This window comes from Aulonocara sp. 'chitande type north' Nkhata Bay, linkage group LG11 (genome assembly GCF_057382095.1).
Source record: "Aulonocara sp. 'chitande type north' Nkhata Bay isolate Kocher_YH1m ecotype deep benthic linkage group LG11, A_spYH_male_GT1.1, whole genome shotgun sequence".
NCBI classification, from domain to species: domain Eukaryota; kingdom Metazoa; phylum Chordata; class Actinopteri; order Cichliformes; family Cichlidae; genus Aulonocara; species Aulonocara sp. 'chitande type north' Nkhata Bay.
This window is the reverse complement of record NC_141354.1, coordinates 14,882,687-14,904,304: the sequence shown is the minus strand read 5'-3', so window position 1 is coordinate 14,904,304 and position 21,618 is coordinate 14,882,687. Positions and strand designations below refer to the sequence as shown.

General features: G+C 40.3%; 2 protein-coding genes across 3 annotated transcripts; both read left to right on the top strand.

Annotated features, from left to right (window-relative positions):
• Window positions 1-2,180: 2,180 nt before the first annotated feature.
• washc5 (WASH complex subunit 5) lies at window positions 2,181-14,949 on the top strand. Of its 2 annotated transcripts, none has more exons than XM_086310748.1 (29): window positions 2,181-2,313; window positions 2,823-3,092; window positions 3,924-4,069; window positions 4,228-4,312; window positions 4,522-4,622; window positions 4,957-5,149; window positions 5,261-5,413; window positions 5,569-5,682; window positions 6,165-6,336; window positions 7,118-7,245; window positions 7,581-7,710; window positions 8,037-8,149; window positions 8,610-8,776; window positions 9,078-9,153; window positions 9,960-10,070; window positions 10,435-10,575; window positions 11,111-11,191; window positions 11,321-11,422; window positions 11,588-11,767; window positions 11,933-12,057; window positions 12,203-12,365; window positions 12,531-12,633; window positions 12,707-12,786; window positions 12,921-13,024; window positions 13,198-13,327; window positions 13,509-13,605; window positions 13,850-14,003; window positions 14,178-14,265; window positions 14,542-14,949. In XM_086310748.1, the coding sequence occupies exons 2-29, from the start codon at window positions 2,907-2,909 to the stop codon at window positions 14,596-14,598; spliced, it is 3,480 nt and encodes a 1,159-aa protein (XP_086166874.1). In that variant the 5' UTR covers window positions 2,181-2,313; window positions 2,823-2,906; the 3' UTR covers window positions 14,599-14,949. The 2 variants fall into 2 exon arrangements, with proteins under 2 accessions (XP_086166874.1, XP_086166875.1); XM_086310749.1 differs by lacking the exon at window positions 2,181-2,313 and adding an exon at window positions 2,450-2,469.
• A 115-nt stretch (window positions 14,950-15,064) lies between these two features.
• nsmce2 (NSE2 SUMO ligase component of SMC5/6 complex) lies at window positions 15,065-19,524 on the top strand. Its single transcript, XM_086310750.1, has 6 exons — window positions 15,065-15,451; window positions 15,963-16,075; window positions 16,812-16,965; window positions 17,847-17,938; window positions 18,395-18,501; window positions 19,188-19,524. The coding sequence occupies exons 1-6, from the start codon at window positions 15,337-15,339 to the stop codon at window positions 19,297-19,299; spliced, it is 693 nt and encodes a 230-aa protein (XP_086166876.1). The 5' UTR covers window positions 15,065-15,336; the 3' UTR covers window positions 19,300-19,524.
• The last annotated feature ends 2,094 nt before the right edge of the window (window positions 19,525-21,618 follow it).

Genomic DNA, 21,618 nt, shown 5'->3' with positions numbered 1-21,618 from the left:
GAGGGGGACACATGCATGTGTGTGTATGTGTGTGTGGACTAATGCATCAAGTCACACACATGCTCACACCCATGCACGTCCTTGTGTTAGTGCACCCAGACCAGACATTACCCTCCTATAGCTGCTGAATACTGATAATAAAACCTCCAGTTTATAAATCTCAGAGTCGCTGTTTCTGAAAAATATTCAAAATTTGAAATTCAGCAAGTTAGTTAACACATGAAGCAGGTCACTGTCAGCCAATTGAGTGGCTTTATTTACAGAGAAGAATTACTTAACCTTACTGTCGATGGTCACTGGCTGCTCAGGGGAGAGAGAGCGAGATCTGTCAATGCTCTTAATGGGCCTAGAAATGAGGGCTATTTAGTCATTCTCCTGTCGATGTTTAAATGAATATTCAATATGTGTAATATTACTCCCTGGGATAAAATTGCAGCCTTTTCCCCCTCTGTACACATTTGTCTAATATTTTTAGGATTAAAGCAGTTCTTCAGTGAGATCCCAGAAAGACCAATCAAGATAACAAGCACAGGAAAGCCTCAAGGCCCCTGAAGGTTAATGAAGAAGGTGTGTAATAAGAGACCTCATTAGTGAAAACCTTTCATGATGCTTCCCGGGAAACCCATATAGCTGACCCAGGTGCTACTGAGAATGTGACCTTGGTGTGATGGTAAACAGGTAATGAATCCATCGGCTGCAGGGACACAGCGTGTAGCATGTGGACAGCTGGGTCAATGAAGAGGCAAGCAGTGAATCGAAATTGCATCGGTCTCTTTCAGGGTTTCTCTGTGTAAAACGCTTTGGAATAATGCTACTCCAGTGGCTGGGCGAGAAAGGGAGCACATTAGGCATAGCTCTCTTTTGCCATATGTTACACCCTGTGTCCCATTTCCTTGTCAGTCACTACTCTGCACTAATGATGAAACTTAAAACCATTAAGGACAATCTGTAAAAACAGCCTGAGACAGAGTCTTTTGTATCTCAGAGATAAGATGAGGTTAAGATGATAAAGCAATTTTGCAGGAAAAGACTGACAGCCCTTGCACCGCGTTGGAATTTAATTATTGGGGGGGGGGGGGGGGGGCGACACGCTGTACAGTCTGCTGTGGCACACAAAGACATCAAATGGCTTGTGATTGAGATGAAACCTTGTTCTCGTCACACAGAGAGGTGGCAGGTCAAACAAACAGCTCTCACCATCTGAATGCTATTAACCTCTGGCTCACACTGCTTTGAGGGAAGGGCCTGCCAGCGTTTTAGACTTATCGGCAATAGAGCTCCAATTCAATCAGAGTTTTGAAGGAAAAATGAAGGCTTGTACTAATTCATCCATGGTGGCCATGTGCTGGTCATAGAAACTTTTTTTTATTTTTAAAAAATGTATTTATTTTTTAATCCAAGTTGGGAACATGCGAAAATAATGCTTCAGGCAAATATATTTTCATGCAACAGTAGTTAGAGAAAGGTCTGTTTCAGATGCCTGCAAGAAAACACTTTTTTTGGGGGGGGGGGGGGGGGGGGTGATATTTGTCGACTGCAAACCATATTTTGAATTTCTTCCCTGTGGATTTAATTTCAGTTTAGATCCTATCCCTGTGGAGCAAGAAACCTGCACACAGTCTGGTCCTGAGTGTGTGGTGCAGCAGCAGCGAGACAGACAAACTGAGGCTTTAGTGGATCTCTGTCGCCACCTAGCGGAAATATGCAAACATAAGGGATCTGCCTGATTTGACTTCAAAGTACAGGTATTCTGACAAACCATCCTCCTTTGGCAAAACGTCCTACCGTAAGTTGTTTATGCACATTTCTGCTGTCACAGAGTAATTCCACCACAAATTTAACTAGGTATGACGGTTTGCCACTTATGTTTGCCCATCACAGTATGCTTGTAGCTCATATTCATAAAGCCAGGACGGTTTACCACTTCATTTTACCTGTTAAAGTATGTTTGTAGGTCACATTCACAAAGGTAAGACGGTTCGCCACTTAAATTCGTGTTGTGCGCATACGCAGAAACAACGGGTAGGATGGTTTGTCAGGTAGGATGGATTCCCAGAACACCTGCTTCAGTTAATCTTAGCTGCCCTTCTTATTACATGTTATTAATTCAGGAACGTTTATGCCATGGTATGTTTCGATAATAAAACAAGTAATAATACATCAGCCTATTACCATGTAGTGGAGGTCAAAGCGTTTGACAAAGTTGTTCCCGCTCGACTCCGGGGCAGTGGGTGAACAGAATCAAACACACCCAGCAGCAAAGTCATGTGGCTGGTCATGAGGAAGTAAATAGGGAAGAGGAGCTGCAAGGAGGTAAGTACCTTTCTCCAGCAGTGTTGGGGTTTTTAAACGGTACACTCTCGACTCAGACGTCAAAATGTAAAAGGGTAATCACTCACGTGGTGTTTGGACCTGTGCACGCGCTCGTGTGTCATCTTCAGCGTAAGATTTAATGAAAATAGTTAGCAGGTAGGCTACATGCTAACGTTAGCTCAGTGATAACTTATAGTTACAGGTTACAATCATATACTAACTTCGGTTCTGTTTTTGGTCTGTCTCTAAGAAACAGGAACATTGGAAAACCTTATGGTTTTTAGGTTTTACAAACGCAGACACGTCAAGATTGAAATGTGAGAAAATGATGCTTATGAATGATAATAACATCTCCTCGTCGCAGTCAATTGTTGTAATAATGATGCCAATAGATTGTAATAAGCTCTTTCTGTTGTCTGTGCGACAAATGTCCTGCAGCTTCAGAAAGGCCTCAGAGAGCCTGCGTGCTGTTTTAAGTTCACTTTTTTCACTTTTCCTTTGTCTCTCAGGTGTAGCTACAGTATTTGCTGCAATAAAGCTTATTACACTATCTTCCTCCTCCTCCTCGTCTTCCTCGTCCTCCTGTATCCATTATGGTGGACTTCCTGGCAGACAACAACCTGTGCGGCCAGGCTATCCTCAGGATAGTTTCCAGAGGAAATGCCATCATTGCTGAGCTCCTGCGCCTCTCTGACTTCATCCCTGCAGTTTTTAGACTCAAGGACAAAAGTGACCAGCAGAAATACGGAGACATTATCTGTGACTTTAGCTACTTCAAGGTATGAACTACATCAGAAATTCAAAAGATCCTTTCATTAGCTTGGACCACTTCCTCATTGAGATTTGGCAGGATTTATAGTAGGCGGTAGGTGGAGTAAACATGAATTAGGGAAAGCCTCAGAGCGGATTGGCATTAGCTCTTGGGCCAGGCATGATCAAAAAATGTATGAAAAAGGATAATCTGATTGTAAAGTGTATTTTAATTCTGCAGCTGTTCACCACTAACAAAACATGTACTGGTAGAAAGAGGGGAGTTTCACAGGGTTGCCGGTAGGTAGCACACAGTAGTGGCTGCAGTGACTCCAGAGATTGTATGGATATATGCCATGTGTCCAGAGGGGGACACATTGACTGTTTGTGAACATTGTCAACTTTGTATGTAAAACTTTATATTTAGCCATGTATTTGACTTTACTTTTTTACTTATTTTGATTTTACTTTGGCTTTACATTTTGAATTACTTTATTTTTATTAAGGGGAGTGTATGAGATGTAGTTCTGCTCCTGAAATTCACATAAATGATCTCCAATTACTCTGTGGTGTAAAGTTTACCGTGCTTGTACTGAGAAAGCTGCAAGAGCTTATCCAAGTCTCTATTTGAGGAAACTACACACACAAAGGATACTCAGTTTTGCAGTAGTCAGCACAATGAAATATTCAATTGATGTGACTGGGATAAATACATACACCCTGATGGTTTTGACATTTAGCTGTAAGTCTTCCTAAAAAGCAAAAGATAATAAAAGCAGTATTATTGCTTTAGTTTCAGCTGTCTTTCGGCATCGTTTGGATTTGCTTTGCATTGTCACACAATGTTGCTTCCTGTTCAGGGTCCTGAGTATTATGAAGGAAAGCTGGAAGCCAAACCGGAGCTTCAGGACTTAGATGAAGAGTTTAGAGAGAACAACATCGAGATTCTGTCAAGGTTCTATCTGGCTTTTGAGAGCGTCCACAAATACATAGTGGATCTTAACAGGTATAATGAGATGGAATTATTGGAATTAATTATGTCTTAATCAAATAAAAACTAAAACCACAGTGCTTGACCGTGAGGAACACTGTTTTCTGTTTAACCACATGCTAAATAGCCCTGTTTTAAAAGATGTCGATGAGCTATTTTTTCCCTCTCTTAAGATATTTGGATGACCTACATGAGGGTGTTTATATTCAGCAGACCTTGGAGACTGTGCTTCTAAATGAGGATGGGAAACAGCTCCTAGTAAGTAACACAAATGCAAATTCATTTTAATTTTGTAACATTACAAAACAAGTCTGCATTACATGCAGGCTTACATCTTTAAATATCTGTTCCTGAGAATTAGTCGCCCGTGTCAGATGAATGTGCATGCTTAACCCTCAAAACAACACATCAAAACGAAACGAAACAGCACTCCAGGAACTGATTGGTCATGTTTTCTCTTCTCCCAGTGTGAAGCTCTCTACCTGTATGGAGTCATGCTGCTGGTTATTGACCAAAAAATTGAAGGAGAAGTCAGAGAGAGGATGCTTGTTTCCTATTATAGATACAGGTGCGCTTGTGACTCACATCCCCACACATCCACATGACACTCTCTTTGTGACTCACTTGCTCAGTGCACTCCAATCACCTGTTAGCCAGTGAGCTTGCTTCCAGTGAGGGTGAGTCATTTACTTGACTCACCAAAAGGTTAACTCCTGTGTCAGTTCAAGCTGACACAAAAGTGTACACTACACACAGAGGGATGCTGTTTACCCATAAATAACATTCCAGTTGTATTTCACGGCTATTAATAATTCTTCTTCTTTATATTATTACTTTTTTGGGGGTTATACTGGCACCAACAATCCATTCTTCTATTTGGAAAAACACGTTTTTTTCTTCAGTGCTGCCCGTTCCTCGGGCGACTCCAACCTGGATGACATCTGTAAGCTCCTGCGTAGCACCGGCTACTCCAGCCAGCCTGGAGCCAAACGACCAGCCAACTACCCGGAGAGCTACTTCCAGAGAGTTCCCATCAGTGCCACTTTTACTAGCATGGTCATTGGGAGGCTGCGCTCGGACGACATCTACAACCAAGTGAGAAACATTTGGTCCAAAATCTCTTTGTGGTTAAACTAAATAACAGATCTTGTCCCACAATGTTTCCCTCATTACAAATTTTTAAGACGTTTTCCTCCTCTCCTCCAGGTTTCTGCGTATCCTCTACCAGAACATCGCAGCACAGCACTGGCTAACCAGGCGGCCATGCTCTACGTCTGCCTCTTCTTCAGCCCCTCCATACTGCACACCCAGCAGGCAAAGATGCGGGAGATAGTGGACAAATACTTTCCTGATAATTGGGTGAGGCACTTGTTAAGTCTTTTCCATTTGCAGTAGATCTGAATATAAACATCTTTATAAAAGGTTATGTCATTTATTTTTAAATGTGTGCCATGTTTTTGCTCAGTTTTTTTTAAATGTTGAGCATATTTTTCTGAAGTGTAGTCTCTCTGCAGGTTATCAGTATTTACATGGGGATCACAGTGAACCTGGTGGAAGCCTGGGAACCATACAAAGCTGCCAAGACTGCGCTCAACTACACCCTGGACTCTGCTAACATCAAAGAGCAGGTATTAAAAAATACATTAGCTTCAATGTCAGAGAGACCTCAGATTCTTTCATTTACAGTCCTGCAGTGTGCTTATTTGTTCTGTGCGGGTAGTGATGACAGCGTGCACAGAATTTGTAACAGCACACAATGTAAACAGAAACAAATTTCAGGAAGCCATTCATAAACTTTTCCCGGAAAGCTCATTTCAAATATGGGGATGCCTGTAGAGCTGTACGCTGTAAGAGTCATTAAAAAGTCCTTTCTCTCTCTCTCTCTCTCTCTCTCTCTCACACACACACACACACACACACACACACACACACACACACACACACGGCAGGAGGAGCTAACTGAATAATCCACATTTAGTCTTTCACCTGCAGACCAGGCCATTCTCACTAATGACCACTAGTGGGAGTGAATGTATGAATAATTGACTGCCCCGAATGAAAGATGGTGCACTGTATACAAGAGCCATGTTTTTTTTCACCGTACGTGTAGGCTACTCGGTATGCAGCCAGCATGGAAAGCCTGAGGCCTCAGGTGCAGCAGCTGCTAAAGGAAGGTTTCCTCAGGGAGGAAATTATCTTGGACAACATCCCAAAACTGCTCAACTGTCTGAGAGACTGCAATGTTGCTATTCGCTGGCTGATGTTGCACTCTGCAGAGTCAGGTGAGATACTGCGGTTTCTTTTTTCCTCATTTACATTGGTGTAAGCACTTGTGTTGCATTTACAGTCCTGTGAAAAACAAAGTAAACCCCATAATTCAGCTTGTAAAAAAACCTTTTAACATCAACAACTTGAAGTCATTTTTCTGTATGACACTGTGGAGGACTTTTTGGCCCACTCTTCTTTACAGTGTTGCTTCAGATCAGAGCATATCTCTTTTAAATGCCACAGCATTTCAATCAGGTCAAGGTCTGGATCTTCACTGGCCATCGCAGCACCTTGATTCTTTTCCTTTTCAGTTATTCTGAAAATACACACGCCAAACTAACCGCTTAGTTATTTTTAACTTCCTCTGAGCATTCCACAGTCTGACCTGTAGGGTGATGCTGGCACGTCCACTTCTGGGAAGATTGTGGTATTCTCTTAGCACACACCTGAATGCTCCAGACCCGAAAATTGCCAAAACGTCAGCTTTTATAGAGGTGCTGACACTTGCTAATGATGAGTTAATCAAGTGCATTTGATTTAGCAGCACCTGGCTGCCACTTCGCTCCTATGGGAGCAGTAAGGGTATTCTGAAAACGATTTTACACATGACTGTAAATGTGTAAAGTCAAGGATGAGTCTGAAATGAACTCTGAAATCTGATCCTTAATTTTAATTTACCTGTATTGAAATGACACTGTTCGTAGAGTAAATGTCCAATGAAGTCCAAACATTTATAAGGGTGATGTTGGTGAAAATAGTGTATTGATTTGTGATCAGTCATCCTCTGTCTCATAGCCTATGACCCAAACAACAAGCGCCTTCGTCAGATCAAAGACCAAGTACTTAATGACTCCAAGTACAAACCTAAGATCCTTTTCCAGCTGCTGCTCGACACAGCTCAGTTTGAGTTCACACTTAAAGAGGTGAGAGTCTTTCATCAGTGTTACATAATATAAATGATCACAGGGAAAAAAGTGAAAAATGTTAAAGACAAAAGTGTAGCATTTCTTTAAAGTGATCTTTTCTCTTTTTTAAAGAGTAAAAATGGAAAATGAGTTCCTTTATAATTTCAAAGTGATCTGTCCAGCTGTAGTCCTCGTTAGGTGTGTCCGCCTGGTTGCCTGTTAGCCTACTGTCAGGTAGCATATGGCTAGCCTGTGTGTCATTTGGAGGGGACACAAATGTAATGTTCTAATTACGCATCTCATCTGACTAATCCTCCCTCATCAGCTTAGCATCTGCGCTATTCCTCTTCCAGATGTTCAAGCAGATGCTGTCAGAGAAGCAGATCAAATGGGAGAGCTACAAGAAGGAGGGATCAGAGAGAATGACTGAGCTGGCTGAAGTCTTCTCTGGTGTCAAACCTCTTACCAGGGTGGAGAAAAATGGTGAGTTGGACTGTGAGAATGGATAAGGTGAAGACTTACACACAGCGTTGAAAAGTAGTTCTGACTATGGGAGCCTCGGGCATGCAGCTTGGATTATTTCAGTGTTGGGACATGAAATCTTAAAAGATTTTAAGCTTGAAGGCGTTCAGAGGAAAATGTTGAGGCAGGGAAACAAGATGGAAAAAATGCATTAAAGGTACACACGCAGGGAGCGGCGGATTAAATTTACATCTGTCATACTTACCTCGAGCGTAACTGCCGCTTGTGAAATACTTTGGTAACATTTTGTATCTGCTTCAATGACACACTTTTACTGTCCTTGGCAGAGAACTTACAGGCCTGGTTCAGGGAAATCTCAAAGCAGATTGAGTCTTTGAACTATGAGGACTCCACGGCTGCTGGGAGGAAGACGGTCCAGCTTATACAGGCTCTTGTAGAGGTGAGCATGATAATTATATTTCAGCATGGCTTTACATTTTTGGATTAGCACAGTGTAAGGTAACAATGGTGCTAATACTATGTTTTGATTGCCTTAACTTCATGCATAGAAAACAAGCAAATCCAAGTACAATGTTTCAGAATGGTGGAAAAATTAAGAGATGATTTTTTTTACTGCTATTAAATGCATGTAAATAGAAAGACAGAGGATTATGTAATAGGAATATTGTGTTGGCACAGTGGCATCATTTTCTGCTCTGTCCTGCCAACATATATTAAAAATACTGAACTGGAACTAATAGAATTTGGCAGCAAAGCTTGGAACATGTTTATATAAAGCTGCTGATAATTGCAAGAAATGTAATCAATACCAATACAAAATTATTATTACTATTTTAAAAAAATATTGAAAGGAAAGCTGTCAGGCTGTGCCTATAAAACCTTCTCCTTTTGGACTTCAGGTCCAGGAGTTCCACCAGCTGGAGTCCAACCTGCAAGTTTGTCAGTTCTTGGCTGACACCAGGAAGTTCCTGCACCAGATGATCCGCACAATCAATATCAAAGAAGAAGTCCTTATTACCATGCAAATAGTTGGAGATCTGTCCTATGCGTGGCAGATTATTGACAGGTATTTACTTCTTTGTTTACTTAATAAACAAAATAAGGCCAGTGTAAAGTAGTTAGTTTAACTAGTGTCATATTTTGTCATCAGGTTAGTGAATCTTAGTGGAGCACAGTCACTGTGCTCGTCACTTGGTTTGCAAAACACAGCAGCAACTCATTCTGCTTACCTTTCTAAACTGCAAACCATCACAAAACCACCACAGAACACTGCAAGTGTTTTGGCTTTGATTTATTTCACTTGTGTTTTTGGTTTGTCTGTGTTGATGAATTCGTCTTTTTTTCCTGACTTGTGCTTTATTTTACAGCTTTACATCCATTATGCAGGAGAGCATCAGAGTCAACCCATCCATGGTTACCAAACTGAGAGCTACATTTCTGAAGGTGAGGGTCTATTTATGTCTAGAAGTGGGACAAAATATGCCGATTACAATACATCCCACTGCTTCCTCTTGCAATATGACTGTCGACTCTGTGCTAAACAGTGTTATTGTCAAACAGTTTGACTTTTCAGATTCACTGCTTCTTGACTTACTGTAGTAGCACTCATTATTTAGCATATTAGAGCTACTTTCCCCCTTCAGTTGCACCAATATCTTCATGCATCACAGATAAATGTCTTGCGAAATGTATGAGTATTGCAGATTCACTGTGGTAGCATTTCATGAACAAATTTATATGTCCAGCATATACACAGTCGTTTTTGGACTCGCCTATTCTTAATGCAGCTGTTTACACCGATCACGTAACTTTGCTGAACGAATTTGCAACATTCATTTTTTCGAATCAAGCTGAACTTTTCAGATTTTTTAGATCCAAATAAACAAATGTGACTAATCTAGCCACTGCATTTGTCAATGAGTGTGATGTTGCTCTAAACACGCAACGGTGCTGAATATACAAATTTAAAAATTAATACTTTTTTGCCTCAAAATCTCAGTTTCTTCCTTTTCTTGTTTAGAAACATCAGGAACTTCCTTATGATTTATGTCAACTTCATTTTTTGTTCTGTGTATTTTTTAAGGACAAATTTTCCGCTAAAACCTAAACATTACACAAGTATGAATCCAAAAAATTTGGAAATTCGTGTCACTTTTTTGCAGTCTGCTCACGTGGACCATCATCTCGATATGGAGAAATGTTACCTGTGATTTAAAAATCATTTTTTCTGTATGTGTGTGTGTGACCAGCTGGCGTCTGCATTGGATCTTCCATTGCTGCGTATCAACCAGGCCAACAGTGCTGACCTGCTGAGTGTTTCTCAGTTCTACTCTGGAGAGTTGGTGTCCTATGTGAGAAAGGTAGTGTATGATGTCATTTTTTCTGCTTCTCTTTCCTCTTACAAAAGCTTTTGCTTTGAAATGTTTTGGTCTAATATTCTCCTAGCGTGTAGTCTTGTTATTTTAACAAATGAGTTCTGCATGCTGCAAACTGTTTGTCAGTATCAGTGCTGTAGCAGCTGCAGGAATGATGAATTTTTGAAAAACCATCTGTTTGGCAAATGTACCCAAAAAGAAGTGCTTAGTGCATCTGTACCTTGACGTTGTGGTAACTTCTTAGCTATAACTTTATGCTGGAAGATTTTTTCCTTCTGGCTGTACTCGAGATCCTTGATCTAATGGATATACAATAAACAGTCCTTTTTTTTAATCTTCTTGCTTCCAGGTGCTGCAAATTATCCCAGAGAGCATGTTCACTTCGCTGGCCAAAATAATCAAGCTTCAGATCCACGACATTATGGAGGTGCCCACACGGCTGGATAAGGACAAGCTAAAGGACTACGCCCAACTGACGGCTCGCTATGAAGTGAGACAAACTGATGTGTATGAAACTGTCTCCTTCCCCTTGAGTGTTGATCAGAATGTCACTGACGTAAAGAAAGGGGGAAAAAATATCTTCGGATGTTGTATAAAATAAAATAATAAAAAAATAGATAAGAGAGCTCATTTTGTTCTGTTTTGATCTCGCCTCATCAGCTGTATTGGAGTCGGAGGCAATCATGCTAACATTTTTCAATCTGCTCACAGCTTTTGATGTGAAATACAAATTGGAAAAGGAGGCGTGATATGGAAACAGATTGTGCCAGCAGACTTAGCTGAATTGGATTAATTAGAGTGTGAAATACTGAAGTTACTTTTTAATTTTTTTTTCAGTCATATTTGGAATTGCAGTCCAGTGCCTTGAAATTAAAATAAGATCATTGTAGAGTGAGACTTTTTTTGTTTTTTAGACTGAAAATCAAACAAAACATTGGCTTTTATATAAATGATTGATATCAATATTATTCATATATATTATATTTTTGCATGCCTAAACATCGTTCTGCTCTGTGTCTTTGCAGGTGGCAAAACTAACTCATGACATATCTATTTTCACTGAGGGCATTTTAATGATGAAGACTACTCTCGTTGGGATCATCAAGGTAAATGCAGTGATTAAGGTTTCTGAACTTTAAGAACAAAGATTTCTGTCTTTCAGAAGATTAATACAATCCTGCTGAGGGATTTGGTGCAGCACAGGTTTGCTTTATTAACACACTGTGATGTTTAAGGTGGATCCTAAGCAGCTTCTGGAGGATGGCATCAGGAAGGAGCTGGTGAAGAGGGTGGCTTATGCACTGCACAAAGGCTTAATATTCAATCCAAAGGCAAAGGTGAGACGCTACACCTGTTGTATGTTATGGATTATTAATCGTCAAATAAAGTTTGTGATATATTTGCTCTATGTTGACCAGTTTCCATGTTAAGTTTCCCAATGATATTGAAGGATTAACAGCAGTGAAATAAAATAATAGAGAAAAAATACTGAATTCTTTCAGCCCAGTGAACTGATGCCCAAGTTAAAGGAGATGGGCGCCACCATGGATGGCTTCTACAGGTCGTTTGAATACATCCAGGACTACGTCAGCATTTATGGCCTTAAAATCTGGCAGGAGGAAGTGTCCCGCATCGTCAACTATAATGTGGAACAGGAGTGCAACAGTTTTCTCAGAACCAAGGTCGAACTTCACACGCTTTCTCCTTTTCCCTGAGTAGTGCACTGAGAGCAGTTTGTCCCTGACTGATAGATTTTCTTATCTATCAGTCAGGGGCGCGTTCTAGTTGTTTGGCTGTTTCTCAGTAATAGCAGTTGGCTGATTGGCTTGTTTCTTGCTTCTCTTCAGATCCAGGACTGGCAGAGCGTGCACCAGTCCACCCACATTCCTATTCCCAAGTTTCCCTCTGTGGACGAGTCTGCCACTTTCATCGGTCGTCTCTGCAGAGAAATCCTCCGAATCACTGATCCCAAGTATGTCTCCACAGACATAACAGTGGAAGTGAAATAAGAGTTAGCGAAATTAGCAGAATAACTGAGTTTATATCTGAGGATGGAGGAGAAAAAATCTTTGGTTATGCAGTTTATTGATGGTGGAATAAACTGATTCTTTCTATAGGGTGACGTGTTATATTGACCAGATGAATACCTGGTATGACCTGAAGAGCCACCAGGAGGTGACTAACAACAGATTGTTCTCTGAGATCCAGAACACCCTTGGTACATTTGGCCTTAATGGACTGGACCGACTGCTCTGCTTCATGATTGTCAGGGAACTTCAGGTATTTACCCCAATATTTACCTCAGCATCCCCCCACTCCCCCCCAAAAAAGATGCCATTCAGGTCAGCAAAGATCAATCCCTGAAATCATGTCAATGTTGGTAGTATCTTTAGTGCGTTTAGTATGGCTCCCAGATTGTAGTAATGTGTGTGTTTGTCTCATCAGAACTTCCTGACAATACTTCAGAAGACCATCCTGAAGGACAAAGCTGTGGTGGAGGTCTTCAGAACATTGCAAGGTGCCGTCAGCCCAGTCCAAGGCATTGTGGGTAGGTATTCACTTAGAGAATCTATAACCTGCCTTTTCTTGTACAGATCTAATTATTGTTTTTGTTGCTGTAGCTAATGCCAGCAAAGTCTACAGCAGTGCTGTGGCCAAATCCCAGAAGATCTGGGGTACATATCTGGAAGCCATCATGAAGGTACTGCTCCATGTTCCCACGTTAGTGAATAGAAAATAAAAGTAAAAAAAGAAAATCCCTTTTTTTTGGTCTTTATTGTCACAATTTTCTGATGAAGAGATTAAAATAATTTTGAATGCATGTGTTTATTGAAGGTTGGTCAGATGCAGATTCTCAGACAGCAGATCGCTAATGAGCTTAACTACTCCTGCAAGTTTGACTCCAAACACTTGGCGGCTGCACTGGAAAACCTCAACAAGTCTGTATATTCTTACCATAATGGCACTGAATTGTTTTTATGTTTTCTTTACTTACCCCCCAAGTGCTACTCTGTGTTAATGACTTTCATGATGGATGCTCCTGCTAATTGCATCATGTCTGTTTTAGTCTCACACTGTTCTTTTATGCTGACTCTGATTATGTTCTTGCCAGGTCTCTGCTGGCAGACATTGAGGCCCATTACCAGGACCCATCCCTGCCTTATCCTAAAGAGGACAACACTCTTTTGTACGATATCACTGCCTACCTGGAGGCTGCTGGCATTCACAATCCTCTCAACAAGGTTTGAACAGAAGGGGCATCTCTTCCCACATAATCAGTTAGCCTTGTTCTGATTTCACCTGAATCGAAATGAGTCTTTTCAATGACGACCACAAAATGCAAGCTGTTTTTTGCTTTCTTTGGCTATACATTAGCAGATGTTCGTGTTCAGACTCTTTTTGTTCTACTTATGCTTCACACAGATCTACATCACTACAAAGCGCCTCCCGTACTTCCCCATCATCAACTTCCTCTTTATTATTGCTCAGCTGCCTAAACTTCAGTACAACAAAAACCAAGGTGATTTTCCCCCCATTAGTTCACTGTAACCTGTTTGAAGTTGATAAGAGATCAGGTTATACAGTTTTGAGTACAATGGGTACCCTGCCGCCTCTTCACTTAGTTCAGTTGCAGCAGACTTTATTATTTTTCAGAAAGCGGCATTAAATCTTATGGATTTGTTTTTCCCCACATTTTTCTGCTAACGCACAGTCCCTGAATGTCTCTGAATGTGGTTGTAATTTGATGTTTTGTGTTATGGCAGGAATGACCTGCAGGAAAGCAACAGACCCGGTCGACTGGCCTCCACTGGTGCTCGGCTTGCTCACCCTGCTCAAGCAGTTCCACTCCAGATACACACAACAGTTCCTGGCTCTCATTGGTCAATTCATCCGCTCAATCATGGAGCAGTGCACAAGGTAGCAAAACAGACTTCACAACTTCAGAAAGATTTCTAAAATAAGATTCGAAATCAAATATTCTGTGTGGTAGGTTTCCTTGGTGATGATTGTGGATCGTGTTACCGGACATAAAATGTATCTGGTTATAGCCTCATGAAATCATATTAAAGCTTCCGTTTGATCCTGTTATAGTCAGAAAATCCCTGACATGCCTTCTGATGTGGTGGGAGCTCTGATGTTCCTTGAAGACTACGTGAAGTACACAAAACTGTCACGTAAGGTAGGTGCAACTTTCCCTATATTATTTGTGTTAGTGTTAGAAAATATTTTAAGAGGTTGTAAATGATAAGAGTAGACAAAGTTGACAGTACCCAGGGGTAGTAGTAGAGCTGAAATGGTGAAACATCAATATGCTTAGGAGCATTATTATTGGACAGCCAGATTTAATAACCATCAGCTATGGGAAAAGATTTTAAAATACTATTTTTTGCATCTGTACTCTACTATATTTGTGTGACAGTAACATGTGTTTCCTTGTGTTTTCTGTATTTTTAAGGTGGCGGAAGCTCATGTGCCCAGTTATATTTTTGATGAGTTCAGAACAATACTGTGAAGATATGGATGAAGATTTTCATTTAAAGATTCGGGTTTTTTGCCGAATGTTTTTTCACTGCAGACATTTTGTCTCAATGTAGTGACTGCACAGGTGTTACTAATAATTAACAACTGATTTGTTAGGTTTAAGTGCTCCAGCAAGCGTGACCACATGTATTAATACTATTTTATTATTATTCACTGTGCCTGTTCTACAGTGATATGTCAAATGTGGGGCCTATTGATTTGTTTACTTACATTTCATTCTGCTAACTATCAGTGTCTTGCACTTACAGATTGTAAATTAAAAGAACATTAAAATGCAAATAAATCACTCTTACACCTTTATGTACTAAGATTCTGTGCCATTTATAAATCAAATGGATTAATAAATACGATTCTTTCTATTAAAAAGGCAGTTTTGTTTCCTTCCGTTTAAACATATTTTGTTAAAGCTTTTACCTTGAAAAACCATACCCGGAAGTTAGAAGTTAGCTTCTGTTGTGGCTCCGTTTTAGCGGGTGATTTGTGTGCGTTTGCATAGCATCCACAGTTTCTATAGTTTATTTACGTTTCACTTGTTATTTTTATACTAAAAGCGTTTTTGAAACAGATTGTACTTGACGTTCATGTAGGTGTCGGTCATTTTGCCGGCAGAACTAGATACCTGTTAGCAAGCTAGGCTAACGTTAACGTTAAAAGCACGTTAAATTTAGCTCTGGTTTGTAGTCCCAAAGTAATAAAGGTAGCTTTCACAATGTCTCTGAGCGCTGTTCACGGAACTCTGTCGAGTCTGAAATCCTGTCAGGCTGATATCGGGACAGGTATGGACATTGTGACAGACGTGGCTATGGACCTGGCGGAAGCTCAGGGTAAATATTAAAGGTTTTCTCATCGTACTGCTCACCACCTCCATCTGTAATCTCTACATTAATTATTCGCTTACCAGATATATTTTCACGTCTATAATTAATGTTTTTATGTGCTTTAGATTTGTTTTTAAGGTTTATAACTAATTTTGGAGCGTACATTTATAGTACTATGCAAAAGACTTGCATCACTTTAATATTAAAAAAAAGAAGGCACCTACCTCAAGGAACCCAGTGTCATGTCTACATATATTAAATAACTTAGCAAAGACCTGATTTTAAGTTGTATAATTAGGCACTTTGTGTTTTTGCGACAGGCTGCTAGTAACATTTTTTTTTTTTAGTTGAATCTATGAAGAATGCCAAAGATAACACAATTGGACAGACATTACATAGGATTTTTGCACAAACAAGGTGATTCCCAAAGATCTGATAGTTGTTTGTGTGCGTGTGTGTGTGTGTTATGGTGTGACTGCTTAAGTGATTACTTCTTTGGTGTGCACTTATGTTAAAGATGACGAGATGAACCCGGGCATCAAAGAGATGGAGGCCATGATTCTGGAGTGTGCCAAGCTGGACAGGGAGATTAACTACTTTGTTGATGTGGTGCAACAAGTTACAGCTGAGGTGAGAGCAGCCTGAAGGTTTCCTTGCATTAGGCGACTGAGATAATGGATATTACAACAGTGTGCTTAAACCCTGTTCATTGTAGGGAAAGTTTTGATGCACCATTTGACTGTTCTGCTGCATAGTGTAGACCCATCAGGTGATGCCTAGTTGACTCAAGAGGAACATGTCGTTGAAATGCTAACAAGAATTAAAAAACAAACAAACAGCAAAATGCAACACTTGTGCAGGAAATAAGGCAAGAAGTGGAATGCTGAAATATTATTGTCTTTAAATAATCAGTGCATTCTTAATGCTGCTTTTTCTGCATAAAGTCAGAGCTGCACATTAGAGCTCTTAAATGTGACACAGTTATAAACATTATGACTAATAATGAAGTCAACATAAAAGTCAGTTTAGCAACATTTTTTCAGCACTTGAATATTTTCAGTGATAATGGGGAATAGAGCAGAAAGTGTCCCATGGGATCACAACACACACAGATTGTTCAGCTGCATCTGATTCTGTCATTACTAACATACAGCTCAGCAGGTTAGATCACATCGTCAGGAATGGCTGAACATAATCTTGTGCAGAGTGCAGCATACGTCACCATGGTGACGTAACCGATGACGTGGAAAACTCTTGACACTATGTTCAGAAGAAGACGCAAACCTCGGGCATTTGTGAAGCATTTCTGAATTAAATACAAAATGTAGATTATTGCAAATTATATAACAAATTTCAATCATTGTAGGTTGCCACGCAGCAGCCGGAGGCCATGTTCAGCCTGTCTGCCAAAGTGAAGGAGCAGTTCACAGAGAGAATAGCCCAACTCTCTGACGCTGACCTGCTCACTCACCAGAAAGTAATGGCTTTCAAGGAAAGTGTCAAAAACTCTTTCAAACAAGGTAAGGCCTGTGGAGAGACGGAGGAGATTTACTTGAATTAGACTCACCGCAGCGCATTCAGGACTTCTAATGGACTTTGATAATAGCAGTGCTATCTGAGGACTTCTTGCTGAGCAGAGAGATCTTGGGATGTGGCTTTCTTGTTTAGGATAATTAGCTTTATTTTAAAACACGCAGCTTCCTTTGTTTACTGTTGAATGATTGTTTCGCTGTCACCCTGTGGCTGTTATTTTCTGCTTTTTAACTCTTACTAATTACAGCTATGCCGGCCTCATATAGTGCCATGCTTTTGTGAGTCTCTGTAGACATTATAGGCTACATTATGCTAAGTATGTTATTTTCACGAGCTGACTTAAAATGAAAATGTCTGATAAAAGAGCCAAATGTGATAACCCACTTTGAAGCATGAACTTTGCGAGCCGAGGTGATCATTGCAGTGTGTTCTGTGAGGGCTTAGCCCATTATTATTCACTGAATTAGTATTACTTCATGTTCCTGTTAAGGGATACATTTTGAGGATTCAGTTCTGCTTGCTTAAAGGCTGAAATATAAATATGTTGAATAGCATAATCCTATGGAGGAGTTTACAAAGGCCACATATAGAGAGCAGTTTCTAATACTTTGGGCTCAAGTTAGCCTTTGAGTTCTTCAGTAGTTGTAGATGTGCCAGGACAACAACTGTAGATATGAAATTTATGTGCAGACTAAAAAAAAAGAAGAAGATGAGTTTGTTTTGTTTTGTGTTTGTTTGGGAGTGTTGTGTATAAAGTTTTGTGTGTGCAGTAAATATTGGTGGATGGTGGTATGTGCCATCAAATTGAGTCATTTTTACTCTGAGTGGACAAATGGAAGCAAACCGCATGTGCATTGTTTGTTTTTAGCTAACCAGGAGTCAGCAGAGAGCATGGAGGAGCTCGATGAGGACATCGCTGTGACACAGAGTCAAGTCAACTTTACCTGCCCGCTCACACAGGTAGATTACTGATTAGATTTGTAGATTACAGGTAGATTAATCCAGTGTGTTTTCATGCCTCTGTCTTTGCCTCAGAGGTGTTATGTTTTCATTGTGCCCATCTATGTGTCGGGGTATTCCTTGAGTTTAGGCACAGACATTAATTTGGACTAAAGGTTGAGCTCATTAGAGTTTGCATGGTCACAATCCAAAACATTTGGGGGCTAATTATGACAAAATTTCACACCAGTCCCAGGATTATTACAATATTGGTGTTTTTCATTTGGCTCAGGCTAAAACATCTTAGGTGGGTGCCAAAATGTGTCTACGCAGAAAAAAAACAAAACCAAAATCCTGACTGTAAGATGATGTTCCTGCAAAATGCATCATTCTGATCTCGCTTGCTTGCTTGTTCAAACTGCTTTTTCAACAAAACACAGGTAACTTGAAATGTATTCTTTTGTGCCTCTGTTCAAGGTGGAAATGGTGAACCCGGTAAAGAACAAGAAGTGTAACCACCACTATGATGAAGCAGCAATCATAAACCTGATCAAAACAAAACAAAGCCAGAAAAAGAAATGCCGGTAAGACACTGCATCTCTGAGGACCGTTAAAAAGTGGAGTCAGGTTTTCTAGCAGTAAATAACACTGCAGGCTGGTGTGGGACCAGCAGGCTGCCTTAATTTACATTGCCTTTATTATGCTGCTTTGATGTTGGAGTCAAATTAAATGTGGCTGATCCTGCAGGAACACTGATAAAATCCCAGCAGCAGTGTTGCTGAAAAATAAACTTGCCTATTGTCTTGGGTCCTGACTGTGGTCACTGCACACACTGCAGCAGTATGTTTTCCTTGTTGAGATTAGGTTTATGCTTGAAGAAATGGTGTTGTACCTGCAGTAAATGGCATTTCATCACATTTACTGCTTTAGCAGCCTCGAAGTTCCCACCGTTCAAGTCATCCAGTTTATCACAGCATGTGTAACGTCAGGGGACTCCTCAGTGTAGAATGCAGACATTATAATAAGAACACAAAAGATGGAAGTCTGGTTGCTGATAGGCAATCAGAATCAAACTGCGAGCACTGGCACAGGAAATAATAAAGCAAGTTTAGGCAGATGTGTAACGACTTAACAGTTACTCAGCAATGAACGGGGCAAAGCTAATATGAAACTGATGCACAGAAAGCTTTTTTTTGAGCTGTTCTGCAACTGTTTGTGTGTGTTTAAATGTCTGAAGCAAGTTAAGGTTCTCTGTGTCTCTGCTCCGTAGCTGTCCTGTGGTGGGCTGTGGAAATGCAGATGTGAAAGATTCTGACCTCATTCCTGACCAGATGCTGAGGAGAAGGATCCAGAGCTACAAGAGGCAGAACAACCGGACTTAATAATGAACATTTCTATGGAAATAATCAATAGTTAAAGAAATACATTTTCCGGTAACAATTTTGTACACTGAGAATCTAGAATGTTTATATTGCCATCTACGCTTTTATATAAAATGCCATTCTTTTTTTGTACCTTGTAATTTTTGCCGCTCCGTTGAATGACATGTTATAATATTTCATCTGGAGAACTTTCATTGAGTGTAAATAAATAGTAAGATAATTACATGTTTAGTATTTTCACAGTCTGTGGTGGCTACTTCAAGAGTCTATCTGATGCAGTAAATCTACTGAACCACGTGAGGGCAGTGTTTGCTTAAAGTCAGTGCAGAAATATATAAAGGTGCATAAAGGTGCTTCAGGGTTTTGAGAATCTCCTAATTTCTCAGCTTCACCTACATCTAGGGTTACTGGCCAACATGGCAACTGTAGATCCAAGAAAGGATGATCTTTTACTTAAAATAAAATCCTTCAAAAATGGGCTCAGTGAATGAGCCATAAACAAACAGTTCTTTTACATTGGTGGGAATGCACTTATGTGATTAAGCCTGCTCTCGCTCCTTGTGAAGGGTCTTTGTTTCAAAAGAAGAAACAAACAAAGGCTGCGTTGAGATGAAACTAGGTGAAGCTAATCTTTTAATAGCCTTGCATCAGGAATAAAAAAAAAAAAATCTGTAATTGCCCTCTCTCTACAGTGAGTGCGTCAAACAGTACTAAGAACATTTCAGTGAAGCTATTAACTGGCAATAAATGACTGGCTAGTGTTGACTCATTCATTTCTCCACTCTACTTCATTTTGAATTGCCATTCTGCAAATCTAATCTTGTTTACTACACAACACGTGAAGTCACTGGTAATTCCCCCCCCCCCCACCACCACCCCCACACACACAGAACGCAGTTTACTTTGAGCAAAGTGCACACATGAACACACTTCAGCGTTCACCACATCACAGGAAGGAGCCATCGAGCTGTTTACTTTGTGAGGATGTAGAAGCGTAAATATCCTCGGGAATCACAATAACCGTATGGACACACAGTGCTGAGAAAAATGAACAATTTCTCACAGATTTCTTATTTCTGGTTCCTGTTTGATCTGGAATTCACATTCATCTCTGGCCTCAAAAAGCTCCAGGAAGTAGGTGTAATGGATGGCTGAAACACTGTAAGCCTGGATATAAGGCCTGTCCAAGCAGGATTTTTACCTTTTGGCAGGAAGTGAACATATTATCACTTCTTGGCACACGAGTCTTGGCCCGAGCAGCGCTTGAGCTGATTGGAAAGACGGGGCAGAGAACAACGGGCCTCCAATGAGACTCGCATTTTAAAATTCTCCTCTGACACAAGTTTCTTGTTTTCCTTGCCAAGTCCAGGAGTGGCCTGGTTCTGTGCGCTGTTGACACACAGGCTTGGCAAGAAAACAACATTCTCTAAGGTTACCCACATGACCCACCCACCACCTTCTCTAAAGTGAAACAATTTCTGTACAGCATTAGGCTGCTGAAGACTACTGGGAGCAGAAGAAAAACCTAAACAATTGTGTGGCTCCTGTGTTTATGTAAATCCTCCCTGAATGGTGCTCCTTCATTAGGATTCCTGTGCTGTTACTTGGAAACTTGATCTCAATGAAGTGCATTTCACTTTTTCCACATCCAAGCCTCACTGAGCTCAAAAAAAGATTGGCAGGTGAGATGTCAAAATCCAGTGTTTTGTTTTTGTCCTCTGAGTAAACACATAAAAAAACCCATCCAATTCTATAAAATTCATTTGGATGTGACTGCATAATGTTAGTTTTTGCTTTCCTACAATGACACAACCTGAATTTAAATAGAAACCTGTTAATAAAATATGAATGCGTCACCTTGGTTTTGCAGCATGTCTGAGTTAAACAAGTCAAAGTTGTCTGTAGGGATGAAAAACTGTCAGTTCCCATGAAGTTCCCACTAAATGGGAATTTTTGATGACACTTTTGTTATTTCCTGTTTTGTTGTTTGTTGTGATTTAAAACTCCATTGCAAAAAACCTAGCGCCATAACTTTTTCTTACCCTCAAATATAATAATATATAATTCCATTTTAAGGACCTGCTAGTGGACATATTGCGTAATCCCCTCTCGTCTTTCATATTGTTAACATAGTTATGGCCTTTATTATCGACATTTATCAAATTTCAGAGCTTTTGGGATCCCGGTGTCAGTTTAAAATATTAACGTATCCATTTCTAATGTTCTGCTGATTTTGACTGAAGACTGAACACGCAATGAGGCATAAAAGGCGTACTGTCGCTTTAAATGACAACACCTCCCAGCAGTCGTTGGCTCCTG